General features: G+C 43.3%; 1 protein-coding gene across 1 annotated transcript; it reads left to right on the forward strand.

Moving 5' to 3' along the window:
• The first annotated feature begins 1,071 nt into the window (after positions 1-1,071).
• Positions 1,072-12,208, forward strand: NELFB (negative elongation factor complex member B). The gene is made up of 13 exons (NM_001006202.2): positions 1,072-1,207; positions 1,408-1,571; positions 1,759-1,858; positions 2,766-2,996; positions 4,438-4,623; positions 5,883-5,995; positions 6,648-6,750; positions 7,718-7,813; positions 8,504-8,646; positions 9,617-9,723; positions 10,681-10,822; positions 11,400-11,508; positions 11,757-12,208. Exons 1-13 carry the CDS (start codon positions 1,106-1,108, stop codon positions 11,892-11,894), a joined length of 1,734 nt encoding a protein of 577 aa, NP_001006202.1. The 5' UTR covers positions 1,072-1,105; the 3' UTR covers positions 11,895-12,208.
• Positions 12,209-13,744: the final 1,536 nt, after the last annotated feature.

Genomic DNA, 13,744 nt, shown 5'->3' on the forward strand with positions numbered 1-13,744 from the left:
TAGAGGTATTTTCCAACCTTGATGATTCTATGATAATGATAGAATTGTTTCAGTTGGAAGGGACACTTAAGGGCAATCTAGTCCAACTCCCCTGCAATAAACAGGGATACCCACAGCTCCATCAGGCTGCCATTGCAAAGTACCAGTCTGTATCAGAATGCTCAGAGCCACGTCCAGCCTGACCTTGGCTGTCTGCAGGGATGGGGCACCACCTCTCTGGACAACCCGTGCAGTGCATCACCACCCTGAGTATAAAAAAACCCTTCCTCCTTGTATCCAGACTAAATCCCCCCTCTTTTAATTGGAAACCATTTCCCCTTGTGCTATCAAGCAGACCCTGCTGAAGAGTCCGTCCCCTCCTTTCTCACAGCCCTTTAGATACTGCCAGGCCGCTCTCAGCTCTCCCTGCAGCCTTCTCCTCTCCGTGCTGCACAGCCCCAGCTCTCAGCCTGTCCTTGTAGGGAGGCATTCCATCCCCCGGAGCATTTCTGTGGCCCTCCTGTGGATGTGCTCCAACAGGTCCCTGTCTCTCATAACCACACCTACCTATTGCATGTTCATAGAATAACGTATGTACAAGGTTACATGACAAATTTGAATCTCCTGAGATTGTATGGGGCCTTCAGTGGTCTTTGGTGGTGGTTTGGGGGGTGTCCCACTCTCTGGTTATCCATGGGTACAAGGACACCTCGTCCTTTCTGGCTGGCCACTGTCTTGGACTTGTACCTCCTCTGGATGGCTGTCCTTGTTGTTCCTCATTTATGGCACTCGGATCTTTGAAGAGAAGTTCCATCACAGGAAGGTTGTTTTTCCAAGATAAGGAGGACATCTGGAACTTAAAGCACTGCTTCAGCCTTGAGCAAAATAGCTCAGCCAGAAATGTTAAATAATCGGCTTCTGAGACGTCACCCTTTGTGATATCGGCTGCGTTTCCCGATCTCATCCCCTCCTTCCCGGGATCAGCCGCGAGGTCGCAGCTACCCGGAACGTTTGTTTGGCGGAGCGAGTTCCGGACGGACGGAGCGAGCGTCGGACCGCGCCGCGCTGGGGGACCGGGAGCGGGCGGACCGCGGCGGGAGCGGGCCCGGCGGGGCGGCCGGCTGCCATGTACGCGGGGCTGCAGGAGCTGGGGGTGGCCAACGGCGAGGATCTCAAGGAGACGCTGACCAACTGCACGGAGCCGCTGAAGGCCATCGAGCAGTTCCAGGTGGGGCGGGTCGCCATGGAGACGGCGGGGCGAGAAGGCCGCGGGTGGCGCCTGTGCTTTGTTTTGGGGTGAGAAGGCCGCGGGTGGCGTCTGTGCTTTGCTCTGTGCTCTTTCGGCCCCCCTTTTTTTTTACTACTGTTTCTTTTAGCAGCCCCTACTGTCACTTGCTCACCGCCCCTGTTCCCCGTTTGTGTTGGCAGACAGAAAATGGGGTCCTGCTGCCCTCGCTGCAGTCGGCCCTGCCCTTCCTGGACCTGCACGGCACTCCCCGGCTGGAGTTCCACCAGTCGGTGTTTGACGAGCTGAGGGAGAAGCTGCTGGAGCGGGTCTCGGCCATCGCCTTGGAAGGGAAGGTGGAGGAAAGGTCTGTAGGCTCGTTGGTTATTTGCGGTGAGCGGGGGATTTAATGTGAACATTATCTGCAGTGGGCAAGTGGCTTCTGAAAAAGACTTGAGTCTTCTGGAGGCTCAAGTTGTAGTGTTTGAGATGAGCCATTTTTGTCCTTTGCAGTTAAACGGTAGTTGGAGTCTCTTGGTTTTATGTGTTTTCAGGTACAAGAAGCTGGAAGATCTCCTGGAGAAAAGCTTTTCCTTGGTCAAGATGCCTTCCATACAGCCTGTGGTAATGTGTGTCATGAAGCACTTGCCCAAGGTAAAACTGCTGCTTAGGCTGGCCTGTTTTGTTGTGTCCCTGGTGGCTTGTGCTGTTACTTCTCTGTTGTATGACTTCTCTTGGCTGTGCTGTTGGCTGGACTGCAGGCTCCAGCTGCAGATGCTCTGCAGGCATCAATGCAACTGACTGAATATTTACTGGACTCTCGTGTCTGGATAACAGCTTGGTACGCTAATTTAAAAAGCATTTTAGTTTCTCAAAATCAGGTGAGACAGTTTCCCTATCTTATTCAATACATGTGGCTTCCTGGAAGTAGTTAAAATCACTAGTAAATTGATTTTTCTATAACTGATATGAAAACCTATGGCAGGCTGAAAATGTTTGCAGGTGGCAATTAGAAGGATACAGGACAGAGATTCAGATTTGTGAAACAAAAATTTCAAGGGGCAGCCTTATTAAAGGCATTGTATTGTACTTAAGGTAATTACCAGGCTGGATGGGGCTTTGAGCAACCTGATCTAGTGGGAGGTATCCCTGCCTATAGCAGGGGTTTGGATCTAGATCATCTTAAAGGTCTCTTCCAACCCAAACCATTCTATGATAATGGATTCAGAACTGTTCCTTTTATAAGCAGAAGAGTTCTGAATAACCCCAAATCTCAGTGTCATAGATTTAGAGAAAATCTTTTGTCCCCTTAGAAAGAAATAAGGAAAAAATCAGTGTGTTATTTGCTTGTTTAAAAAGTTAAATTTCTTTGGATTGGCTTACTGCTACCAGAGTAGGGAGGGCAGAGGATGAGTCCGTGATACTTTATTTAATTACACTGTAATGTAAATTACCAGGCTACCCGAGATTGTGATTTAGATGTCTTCTGCAGTCAGTTACCTGTTGGAAAGTCAGGTAGGTGAGGTTCTTGACATGGAGGTAACTGCTCTGTTGATCATAGGTGCCTGAGAAGAAGCTGAAGTTAGTAATGGCTGATAAGGATTTGTATAAAGCATGTGCAGTGGAGGTGAAGCGCCAGATTTGGCAGGATAACCAGGCTCTGTTTGGTGATGAGGTATCTCCACTGCTGAAGCAGTATATCCTGGAGAAAGAAAATATTCTGTTCAGCAATGATATTTCTGTCCTGCACAACTTCTTCAGTCCATCTCCCAAAGCAAGACGTCAGGGAGAGGTAAGACAAGGAAATCTCTTACAGTGTGTTTCTGAATGTTGTTCATCAGCTTCCAGTCAACCTCGTCACACTGTGGAGTGTTCATTTCACCAACTTTGCTGGTCAAAAGCTGATCAGCCACTGAAATATGGGCCATTTTGTCTTGATCAAAGCATCAGGAATTATTTTAATAGTTGCTCAATGCTGTGTAATTATTTATTAATGTTCATAGCTGTCCATGAACTTTAAACATTTTCCTTATTGCTTATCCTGGCAATATTCCTCAGCTGTTCTGAAGCCAGAGCCTCTATCAAATCAGTTCGATTATCTTAAATGTCTTTTATTGTTTGGAGTATTTGTTGTTTTTGTTGTGGTTTTTGTGTGTTTGTTTTTAGCAGGACAGAGAGACACCAATTCCTTATTATTATTATTTTTAATGGAAAGGAACATTGGAAGTTGTAGCTATGTTGGCATTCAGAAAAGTTACTCTTTAGGTGGAATTACATCAGCTCAGGTGGCTGAGCTGATCTAATACTGCTGCTGGGAGGGCAGGTGCTGCACCTCCCATCCTTGCCAGTTGCTCTGGTAATATCAGACCCTTTCATGAGCTGAGTCAGCTCATTAAATGCAAATAAAACCAGTAAGTGGTTTTTCAAGACAGTGAGTTGAATCTGCTCAAAGATGAGGTCATCAGGACCAAACTGGGCTGGATTTCACTGGCAAGCTTGATAAGGGAGGGAGGGGCATAGGAGAGTGTCTCTCTCTCCTTTTTGTCAACAGCAAGCCATTAGATTGCCTCAGCTGTAATTGGTCATTTCACCTCACGGGGCCTTTGCTCCAAAAGGGAAATAACAGTGTTTCAGTAAGGATCTTGCTATTGAGAATGCTAAGGAGTTGCAGTGATAAGGCAGTATAATGCTTTAATTTCAGAGCATAGTACCTCTTTTACTTGGAGGATATAGTTTAGATCTGTTTTGCTTTCAAAAGCCCACTTTTAGTGCAAGTGCTCTGGTGCTATTTCCTTTAGGTTTGCACTGCAGTCTTCGCCTTCATTCTCATGTCCTGTAACCTGGAAGTAGTTAGAAATACAAAAAGACTTCCAAAGAAAAGTGAGCTACTTTCCATGTTTTATTAATTGCAGATTACATTATTTGACATCAGGTACTGTTTATTGCCTTTTGGTATAGCTGAGCAGCTGAATTTTACAAATGCTTCCATATTTTTTTTTTGCAGGAGAGCCATTTTTGACATTTCTGGCTCTTTCAGTATGGCCATGACAAATGGTGAACATCTCTTGAAGCACTTGTAGGAATCCTAGTTTATAATAGTTCCTTTTAAGGAACTCAAGTTAATGTGGATGGTTCAAACTTGGTAAATCGTGTAGAAGAAATAAGTTGCATTTTGTGTGTGAAGTCACAGTATCTCTTGGTACTGAGTGCATGTTTTTCCACTTTGGATTTAGGTGGTTCAGAAGCTGACTCAGATGATTGGGAAGAATGTGAAGCTCTATGACATGGTGTTGCAGTTCCTGAGAACTTTATTCCTCCGGACAAGGAATGTGCATTACTGCACGCTGCGGGCAGAGCTCCTGATGTCACTGCATGATCTGGAAATCAGTGAAATCTGCACTGTTGACCCCTGTCATAAGGTATTATTCATGTGGGGCAGATGGGAATACTACTGCAGAATTTTCTGTTTCATCCACTCCTGTGCATACCTGCTGCCCTGCAGGACTTCAGCCCGTGGCTTCTCTCTGAGAAGAGAGTTCAGAACTTGAATCCAAAAGTCACCTTATAGTCCTTGGAACTTCAGGTGAAAACTTCATCTTGGTTAACCAGCAGCTTGCTTTCATTTCACAACCCATAAATCATTCAAATTTATGGTACTTGGAAAAAAGAAATAAATCAAAAACATGAGCTAGCCCCAGCTTCTTAATCAAAGCTTGCTTTCCTTCTTGTGCTGGTGTGGCATACTCCATCTGTCAGTAAACTACATGTGTAACATGGAATACTTTGAATCTTGAGTTACAGAAACATTAAGCTATTAAAGTAATGGGATGTGGTGGGCACAGCGTTAATGTCACATCAGGATCTTGTTACTCATCCTTTGCCCATAGTCAGGACTGTTCTGATCTACAGGAAGGCTTTTTTATCCCTAAGTGATGCTGCATGTGTATTCTGCTTACAGAGAATATGTCTTAGAGTGATGATAAACATTACTGTGTGCTCTTTAATGTCTTCTGATCAAGAGTCTCAAAATCAGCATATAGACAGTGACTGAACAGAAAAAGGGTCATTATTGTTTAAGGTGCAGAGTGTTGTTGGTGACCTCAATTTGCCAGTGTGTAATGCAGTGGCTGGTGAGAGGAAAGTAGGCCATGATGAAACATTTTGTAAAACTGAGCAAGTTTTTCTTTCTTGGCATCTGAATAATTGAGGAAAGCTTAGGTGTTTTCTTAAGGGGAAAAAAAAAGCCATCAAACCCACAGTGTTAGGTCAGGTAAAACATTTCACTTAACTATCTTTCCATTTGGTAAGAAAGCAGAAATGTCTCTACTTTAATAACCCCTACTTACAGGGTGGAAGTGGTAGAACACTGGTTAAAAAAATCTCATGTTTGTTATTAAGTGATGTAGTTTCAGTGGCCTTAACTGCCAAGGAATACCTGTCACAGAAAGGGAGAAAGTGACAACAGTTTAACTTACACTGGAACTTCTGATCTCCATTTGAGATGTTTATATATTCAACCTCCTTTGTATTTGTGATCAGCTTGTTACCATACCCAAGTCTGTTAACAGAGCTTGTTAACCCGCAAGGTTTGGAGGTCATTCCAAGCCTGTTTTCCTTGGTACTGTGTATTTTATTGCCAGTCTGTCATTGTCATCAAGCATTCTCATTTTCTGAGCAGTTCACGTGGTGCCTTGATGCCTGCATTCGGGAGAAGTTTGTGGACAACAAGAGAGCTCGGGAATTGCAAGGCTTTCTGGATGGAGTGAAGAAAGGACAAGAGCAAGTTTTGGGGTAAGGTGCTTAGGGTCTTTATTGAGAGACTGCAAATTGGGTTCCAGTTGTCACAATATGTGACATACTTCAGGTGTTAATTCTTCCCTAAAACCAGCTAATTCTACATGGTCAAGTGCAGTAGGTTCAGCAACATTATTGCACTAGGGCATATTCAGGCACCTTCAGGTGAGATCTTGGTAGTGCTTCAGTTACCTTGAGTAATTGTTGCAGGTTTCTCTGGGACCTCATAACTGTGTGAGCTTTCCTATTTCATTTCAGCTCTAAAGACCTTTGGTAATTATTTTATTTGACTCGATAGAGCAGGTTATCTGAAATAACATTCATGATGTTTTGACAAAGGCAGGAGAAGGTTTGTGGAATGAAAACCTATAGGTAACAAAAGACAGAAATTTGAGTTTTATGTTACAATAGTTAAGGTATTGTTGCCCTTTAACACAGCAGTTTCTGGGTTTTTTGTTGATTTATTGCATGTACTACTTTGGCATTACATCTCATAGTTGACAGGATTACAGGATTACAACAGCGTGCTCTGTTCTGTGTTCAGTGAGACACATCTTAAGAAGCTAGTGTCCTACAGCTGGGTATGAAACTAGTCTGCTGCATTGTTTGTTAGGTGTGACATGTATTTGACTTTTACCTCTTCTCTCAGGGACTTATCGATGATCTTGTGTGATCCCTTTGCCATTAACACCTTAGCCCTGAGTACCATAAGGCACCTGCAGGACCTAGTTGGGCAGGACACCTTACCCAGGGTGAGTGTTGCAGCAAGCGTACCTAATGTGACCCTAGTCTTAATTAAATAGCATTCATCAGCAAACAACCGGCAGTGTAGAAGAAGTAGGATTAAGTTTCCAAATGCATTTGCGAGTTGAAATAAGAGAAATGTAGTACTGGCTTCCTGTTTGTATCAAATACCTTAGAGATCTGCAGGAGTGCTGTTTAGAGAGAGGCGTTTTGGAGCAATCTGAATTGACCATGAATTCTTTGTATGGCCCATTCTGTCCTGACAGCTGTATGTGTATGTACACACCTACTTTGTCCTTCCAGCAGTGTACTAAACAGCAGCAGCCTTTATTCCTTGCTGTGATAAATGTGTTGGCTCATTTGACACTGGTCTGCTCTGTTGGCTGCAGTACAGTGCAGTTCCTGCAAGTAGTGTCTGCAGGAGGTGCTTCAGTGGAAAGGGAAGGAGCCCTCCAGACATCTGAACTGTGTGAGGCATTTGCTGTCTTCATCTCTGAGTTGTCAGATTTCATTGTTGGATTAAATAACTTCTTCATGGCAGTTTAAAATTGAAGATTGTTTTGGTTTCAGGGCAGAATATTAAGGAAAAAAACTTGTTCTTATGCACGCTTCCTACTTCTTACTTCTGCTGAGATGATTTGATTCATTCTGTCATGTTATATTTCAGTATCCTAATTTGGTTGGACACCTTCAAAAACAGTGTCCTGCTCAGATTGTCTGCATACTTCTTAGTGTGTTATAGAATGCTTCAGAGAATAGCTCTCAGTTATGTGTTCTTCTTGCAGCTGTTTGATTCCCATTTTAGGAATCAGCTATCAATTAAATTTGAGAACTGAATGCCTCTAGCAGTCTTTGATAGTGCTGTTAGTCCAGGAGGGCTTTGAATGTAAACCACTGCTTCCAGATAAATACCTGTATGTGTAAATTGTGGAAGATCAAACTAGCTGTTTTTTCTCCCCCTCTTAAAAATTCGAGGAAAGCCCAGATCTGCTGCTGCTCCTTAGGATGCTGTCTTTAGGACAGGGAGCCTGGGACATGATTGACAGTCAAGTCTTCAAGGAACCAAAAATGGTGAGCCTTCTTTAGATCTCTTTCTTATTTGATGCACATGGTGTGTCCCTGGTTTAATCTTCAAGTCAGCTTTCTGCATATTTTTCAACAAGAGCTTCCTTCAAAACAGCATGTAAATGGTCACTGTGCAGCAGCTCAAATGGGCACACTGTAAGCTTTGTGTACCTGTTTCATTTACATGGATGTCTGACCCTTACTGTTTCTAAGTTGAACTGTTCCTCTCTTAAATTCTTTAGCCTACTGTTCTGTAAATCTGATGCAGCACTGTGTTCTGTGGAGAGAAGATGCACATAAATATTTTCTCTTACTACTCTAACTATGCATTGATCTCTGTCAGTTTAGGGAATAAAGAAAATGATTTGTAATTGCTGTTAAAGGCAATGGTACCATCCTTAATGTGCAGTGCTTGCAGATCAGAAAACATCTCTTGGAAGAATTGCTACGTCATGGTCCAAAGAAATCATTTGAGCAGGACTAGGTGAAATACTGTTTTCCTCATTACCAGTGGATCTTGTGGAAGTTTCAAGAAGTTTGAAAGGAACTGGATGTCTGAAAGCTTGTTTTCATAAGCATGGGGTGGAGCTAGTAACATTGCCTCAGTATCTGTTATGGTGCTGTGGAATTATTAGATGGCGTGAACTGATTGATGAAAGCATTCTCCTTTTTCCTCTCTCCTTCCATCCCTCTAAGGAAGCTGAGTTGATCACGAAGTTCTTGCCTATGCTGATGTCCTTTGTGGTGGATGATCACACGTTCAATGTAGATCAGAAACTGCCCTCGGAGGAAAAGGGGCCGATTCCCTACCCCAGCACCATTCCTGAGGCTTTCACCAAGTATGTAATCTGTGTTCCCAACTACTTTTTACACACTGCTCTTGTTACTAAAGCGAAACATCAAGAAGCCAATCAACAGTGACAGAAGAAAATACTGTATGTGGTAAAGACTTGTTTGGGAGTAAGGTTTAGTCCTGGTTAATCAAATCTACACTTCACTTTTAGTGAAATGGGTTTCCGCCATGATTCCTCAAATGAAATATATCTACACAAAGTATGTTTCTTGCTCTGACCATTTTTACATCAGGGTGAATATGAAAGTACTTTGTAGTACTGTTTTCAAATAGTGCTGACTGTGTGACTCTCCAGGCAGTGAATGATGAATGCTGAAGTGATACCATTTCATCTGAGTGCAGCTGGATAAGTGCCCATGCGTACTGTCTGGGGAGTGCTATTGTAAATCTTGTTTTACATCTTTGTCACACAGACACTCTCTGTTGATAACTTATCACTCCAGGGGCTTCAAAGAGATAATTAAAAACCCTTTTTGTGTTCTCTCATATTCAGATCTTGAGCTAATTTCCAGCACAATTCTTATCTGTATGCCATGATCTGGAGTACTGAATCCCACTGGGTGGGTTTATGTTTGCTCTGTGACAGTGCTGATGTTTGACCTCTAGGAATCCATAAAACAAAACACTGCTGTGCTTTCTATCATTTTAAATTACTTGAGCTTTTTTAAAAACCCTTTTAAAACTATCGCTTTTATCATTAATACTATTTAAAATGTTCACAGCCAGATCCAACTGTATGATTGTGAGATAATGAAATGTTTGCTGAATGGTAAAATTTTCCTTGTGTGTTACAGTGGATTTAGTGATGATTATCAACTGAGTAGCTGCTTTCCTGTGGCTCTGAGGTTAACCATTGCTATAATGGCTTGATTCCTACCCAACACTGTTTTAATCTCTTTTAAGAGAAAAAAAAAATTATTTTTATTGACTAAGAAGCTTTGTTTCTTCTGTAACAGATTCTTGCAGGAGAACAGAATAGCTTGTGAGATTGGGCTATACTATATCCTTCACATAACTAAACAGAGGAACAAGAATGCTTTCCTCAGACTCCTGCCAGCACTAGGTGAGTTTTTGTCTTGTTTTCTGTTCTGCAGCTGTTTCCCTTGTCTTGGAGACCCAGGGGTCAGGTAACAGACTGAAATGAAGCTGATTTCAGAGACAAATGCATACATTCTGCTTTTGCCTCCTCTGGTGGCTTAATTGTAAAGCTCTGCAGAGTTACATGTTTGTTTTTTGTCTGCAATTAGGATATTTTTTTCTGCTGATCCAAGAACTTAGGGGTAGTGACTGAAGGTCAGTAGTTCCTTGCATCAAAAGTTGTATTAACAATGGGATTAGCTGAGAACTTTTAGGAATGAAGGTGAAAGATAAAAATTCAGGTGACTTAATGCTGCAGCTGCTCACAGTAATTGCATGTGGCCAGATATTTTTGAGGCTTGGATTTGTGTGGTGAAAAAAACAGGAACAAAACAGGACCAAACACAGCCCTGAATTCCTCTCTGGGGTTACCTTCTGAACTGACTTCTCTGGGTTAAGTTCTGTGAAAGTTCTGCAGAACATGTAGGAACTGCTGCTCCCAGCGGTGGGGTGGATTCCCCACTCCCTCTGTTACCCCAGCATTGTTCTTTTGACCCTTTGCTTAACGGGCAGCTCGTTTACATGGGTGACTTTTTCACTGGTAGGCAGTTTGCATCTGTTCACTACCGGGTCTGAGGAGTGCAGGGAGGTGGTTGTGGCCATGAGCAGAGAACTGTGGAAAAGTATGGCAGGGGATCCCATAATTCTGGCAGCATTAAGCTGCTCTGTGTGATTTCAGTCTTGATGGAGACATGGGTTTTCTTCATATTTTTCTCAGCTCTGTGCTCCTGAGGTGGAAGGTCACAGCCACCCCCCTGGGCTACCCGTTGTAAAAGCCAATAAGGGAAAGTTTTCAGAAAGATTTCAGCAGGGATCTCTGCTGTGTAATCCGGGTTTGGCACATACTTGCAAGTCTCAGCCTCTGTCTTTTTATGTTGTGTAGTCGAGACATTCAGCGACTTGGCCTTCAGTGATATATTTCTGCATCTGCTCACTGGTAACCTCACACTGCTGGGTGATGAATTTGCAGTTGAAGAGTTCTGCACCAGTCTCTTTGATGGCTTCTTTCTCACTGCATGCTCAAGGTAAATCTGATTTTCCTCAGAGGAAGTGAGTTTGTAAGGTAACTGAGAGAGACTGTACTTCTTTGAACTATCGTTTAATGTTTCAGCAAACTCTTCATGTACAGCTGAAGTCATTAGTCTGATGCTTTTTCTTATGTGAAAGGTATATATTGTGATGAAGTTTTTAACAGCAGAATTGTTAAGTGTTTCATGTTGGTGTTCATTATCTGAACCATAATTTGTTACTCTCAAGTTGGAGTTGCAAAATAGAATATCCTTCATGCTTTGCAGTGGCTGTGAATATGAAGCACTAACTGCAGCTCTTTGCTGTAAAAGCTGCACACAGAAAACCTGTTTGTTAATTCTGTTAAGCCAGTGTGGTTTAACTGGTGGCTGTCAAACCAGATCTAACCTCTGGGAGGCTTCCCCAAAAGCAGCTTTCTCCTCATACATTGAGGGCAAAATATTTTGCTGTACGTGCATATGGCTCATCCAGCACAGCTATTCTTCTGATAGCATTGCTGTAGCTTTCTCGTTCTGTAGACTGTGTTTGTGTATAACAGTTTCTCTGCCTTAAACTTGATTGTTTTTTTTTCAGAAAGGAGAATGTACACAGACATGTGCTAAGATTGCTGCTTCATCTGCATCACAAAGTGGTGCCTGCCAAATTAGAGTCTCTCCAGAAGGCTTTGGAACCCACCAAACAGGTAATGAGAAATGGAAAATTAATTGCAAATGAAAGCAGCTGCCTTTCCCAGACCTTGCTTAATGGAATGTGTGCTTTGTTCAGATAGCAGCTTTCCAAGTTGTCTTAATTACCTTGTAACTTCCTCTTTCTGCCTTGGTTTGTGTTAAAACATTGAGGTTAATTGCATGTTTAGTGCTGTAGTTAGTAGCAGCAGGAACGAAGTCTGACTCCTCTGTTTTTTTCCTTTCCCTAAATCTCTTTCTGCAGAGTGGGGAGGCTGTGAAGGAGCTTCATAACCAGCTCACTGAGAAACTGGAGCTTCGCAAGCCCAGCCCTGCCGAAGTGACCGAGACTCCCTCCATGGAACTGCCCTTGCCCACTGTGCCCACACCAGCCTCACGCTGAGCTGTGTTTGTCTTGCAAGAGTGAGACAGCAAAACAAGCCTAGTGCTCAGCAGCCTGGAGGCGCTGTACTGCCTTGTCAAGTGTCTCTGCCCACGGGGTGGAAGCAAAGAAAAAATAGCCACTGAAAAAGCTCTTTCGGGAAACACTGCAGTTTACCCAACTGTCTCTTGCTGGTTAGAAAACTCTGTATGCAGTGCATTGCAGAGGTTTACTTTTCTTAAAGGTAGCTGAGTGAGTGTCTTCTTGTAGCTCTACTTACAACTGACTGTACAATTCTTTTTTTTTTTTTTGAAAAAGAAAAGGCATATTTTTAAGCTTTGCATCTTGTATTCTTTAACTCTATTTCAGGAACTTATAAATGACTGTCTTGTATATGGCTGAGCAGATAGTGTGAGCTCCTGAAGGTGAACCCAGCTTTTCCTGGCTGTTAGTGTGCTCCTCTGGGTCTTTAGAGGATATACTCAGCAAACAGAAACGTCAGAGGAGATGAGTTCCACTGATGTGATTTCCTGTTTCAGATTCTAGCTATTTACTTCATGGTGAAACGTGCTGCATTAGTGAGGGATGTCCACCACTGTCACTAGACCAAGAAGCAGTGACCTTGTGAAGAACACCAGAAACTGAATCAGTCCCTCGCTTTCCTTTCTCTCCCACTTTTCCCCAAAGAAAGAGCTTGAAATGAATCTTGGAGCCAGTGAAGTAAAACCCAAAAGGCAGTGGGGTTTGGGTGTAGGCAGGGTGAAATCCTGACGGAAAGAATAGCCTGTTCTCTGTGGCTTATCTGTGTTTGCTGTCTGTACTGCAGTTAATTCCTGTTGTGCTTTTACTGTTGCCTTAGTGTAAATATCAGGCAGAGTGTGCAGGAAGATGGATTTGGGAGAAGAATGAGTTGTGTGAGCTTACAAGTGACTTTGCATTGGCTTCAGCCCATACAATATATGTGGAAAAAAAAAAATCTCACCAGTGCTCTGTGAACAGGAAGATGCATGCATGAGGGATTCTGCATCGTGGACTAACGCAGGTACAAAGGCACTTCTGAGGGTCTCTGCTTACCCTCTAACTCAGACTGTGGCATACCTAGAAAGGGTTGCTTAAGGGCAGGACTTTGTATTTACCTTTAAGTTTCCTGAGGGTTCTGTTAGGCCGTTTCCCCAGCCCACTGAGCTCCCTCTGAACGGCAGCCCTGTCCATTGTGTCAGCCATTCCCACAGTTCGGTATCGTTTGTAAATTTGCTGAGGGTGTGTTCTGTCTTTGGGTTGTCAATAGAGGCATTAAACAATATTAGCCTCGTTTCGGACCCCTGAGGAATGTTAGGAGTAAGTGGCTGCCAGTTGGACTTTGTGCTGTTGATCGCAACCCTCTGGGACTGGAGTCTTGCCAGTTTTCCATGCCGCTATCTGATCCACGGCAAAATGATTTGGCTATATGTCTTCTTCAGACAATTGTGTCCAATGCCACCTAAAAATCAAGCTAAACTGTACTGCTCTCCACTTGTCCACCAAGCCAGTCTTCTTAGAAAGTTATCAGAGTTGTCAGGCACCATTAACCCTTGGAATTTCCCACCCACGCTGGTTGTGCTGTCTCTTTCTTGTCCTTTTATTTCCCCAGCACTAATTCTTTTCTTGGGGCTCGAGCACTCCTGGTGCCAAGCTGTATTCATGAGACTTCTCCTTTTCCTGAAGCTGTACAAAAAAACCACCAAAAACAAGATGTAGTTGAGCAAAGATGGAAATCCCTCCCAGAAGCTGCTGACTCCCTCTTTGTGTTGTTTTCTTCCTTCTGAGATCTCAAGTGCTGCATGAGGAAAGCAAGTACTCTTCATCACCTCAGTGCCTTGTTTGCCATTTGT

Source organism: Gallus gallus, chromosome 17 (assembly GCF_016699485.2).
Source record: "Gallus gallus isolate bGalGal1 chromosome 17, bGalGal1.mat.broiler.GRCg7b, whole genome shotgun sequence".
NCBI classification, from domain to species: domain Eukaryota; kingdom Metazoa; phylum Chordata; class Aves; order Galliformes; family Phasianidae; genus Gallus; species Gallus gallus.

Coding starts and splice junctions, on each gene's coding strand:
- NELFB (NM_001006202.2), top strand. CDS start 1,106: ATGTACGCGGGGCTGCAGGAGCTGGGGGTGGCCAACGGCGAGGATCTC. Junction 2,997..4,437: donor AAGCAAGACGTCAGGGAGAG/GTAAGACAAGGA, acceptor CTTTGGATTTAG/GTGGTTCAGAAGCTGACTCA. Junction 9,724..10,680: donor CAGACTCCTGCCAGCACTAG/GTGAGTTTTTGT, acceptor TATGTTGTGTAG/TCGAGACATTCAGCGACTTG.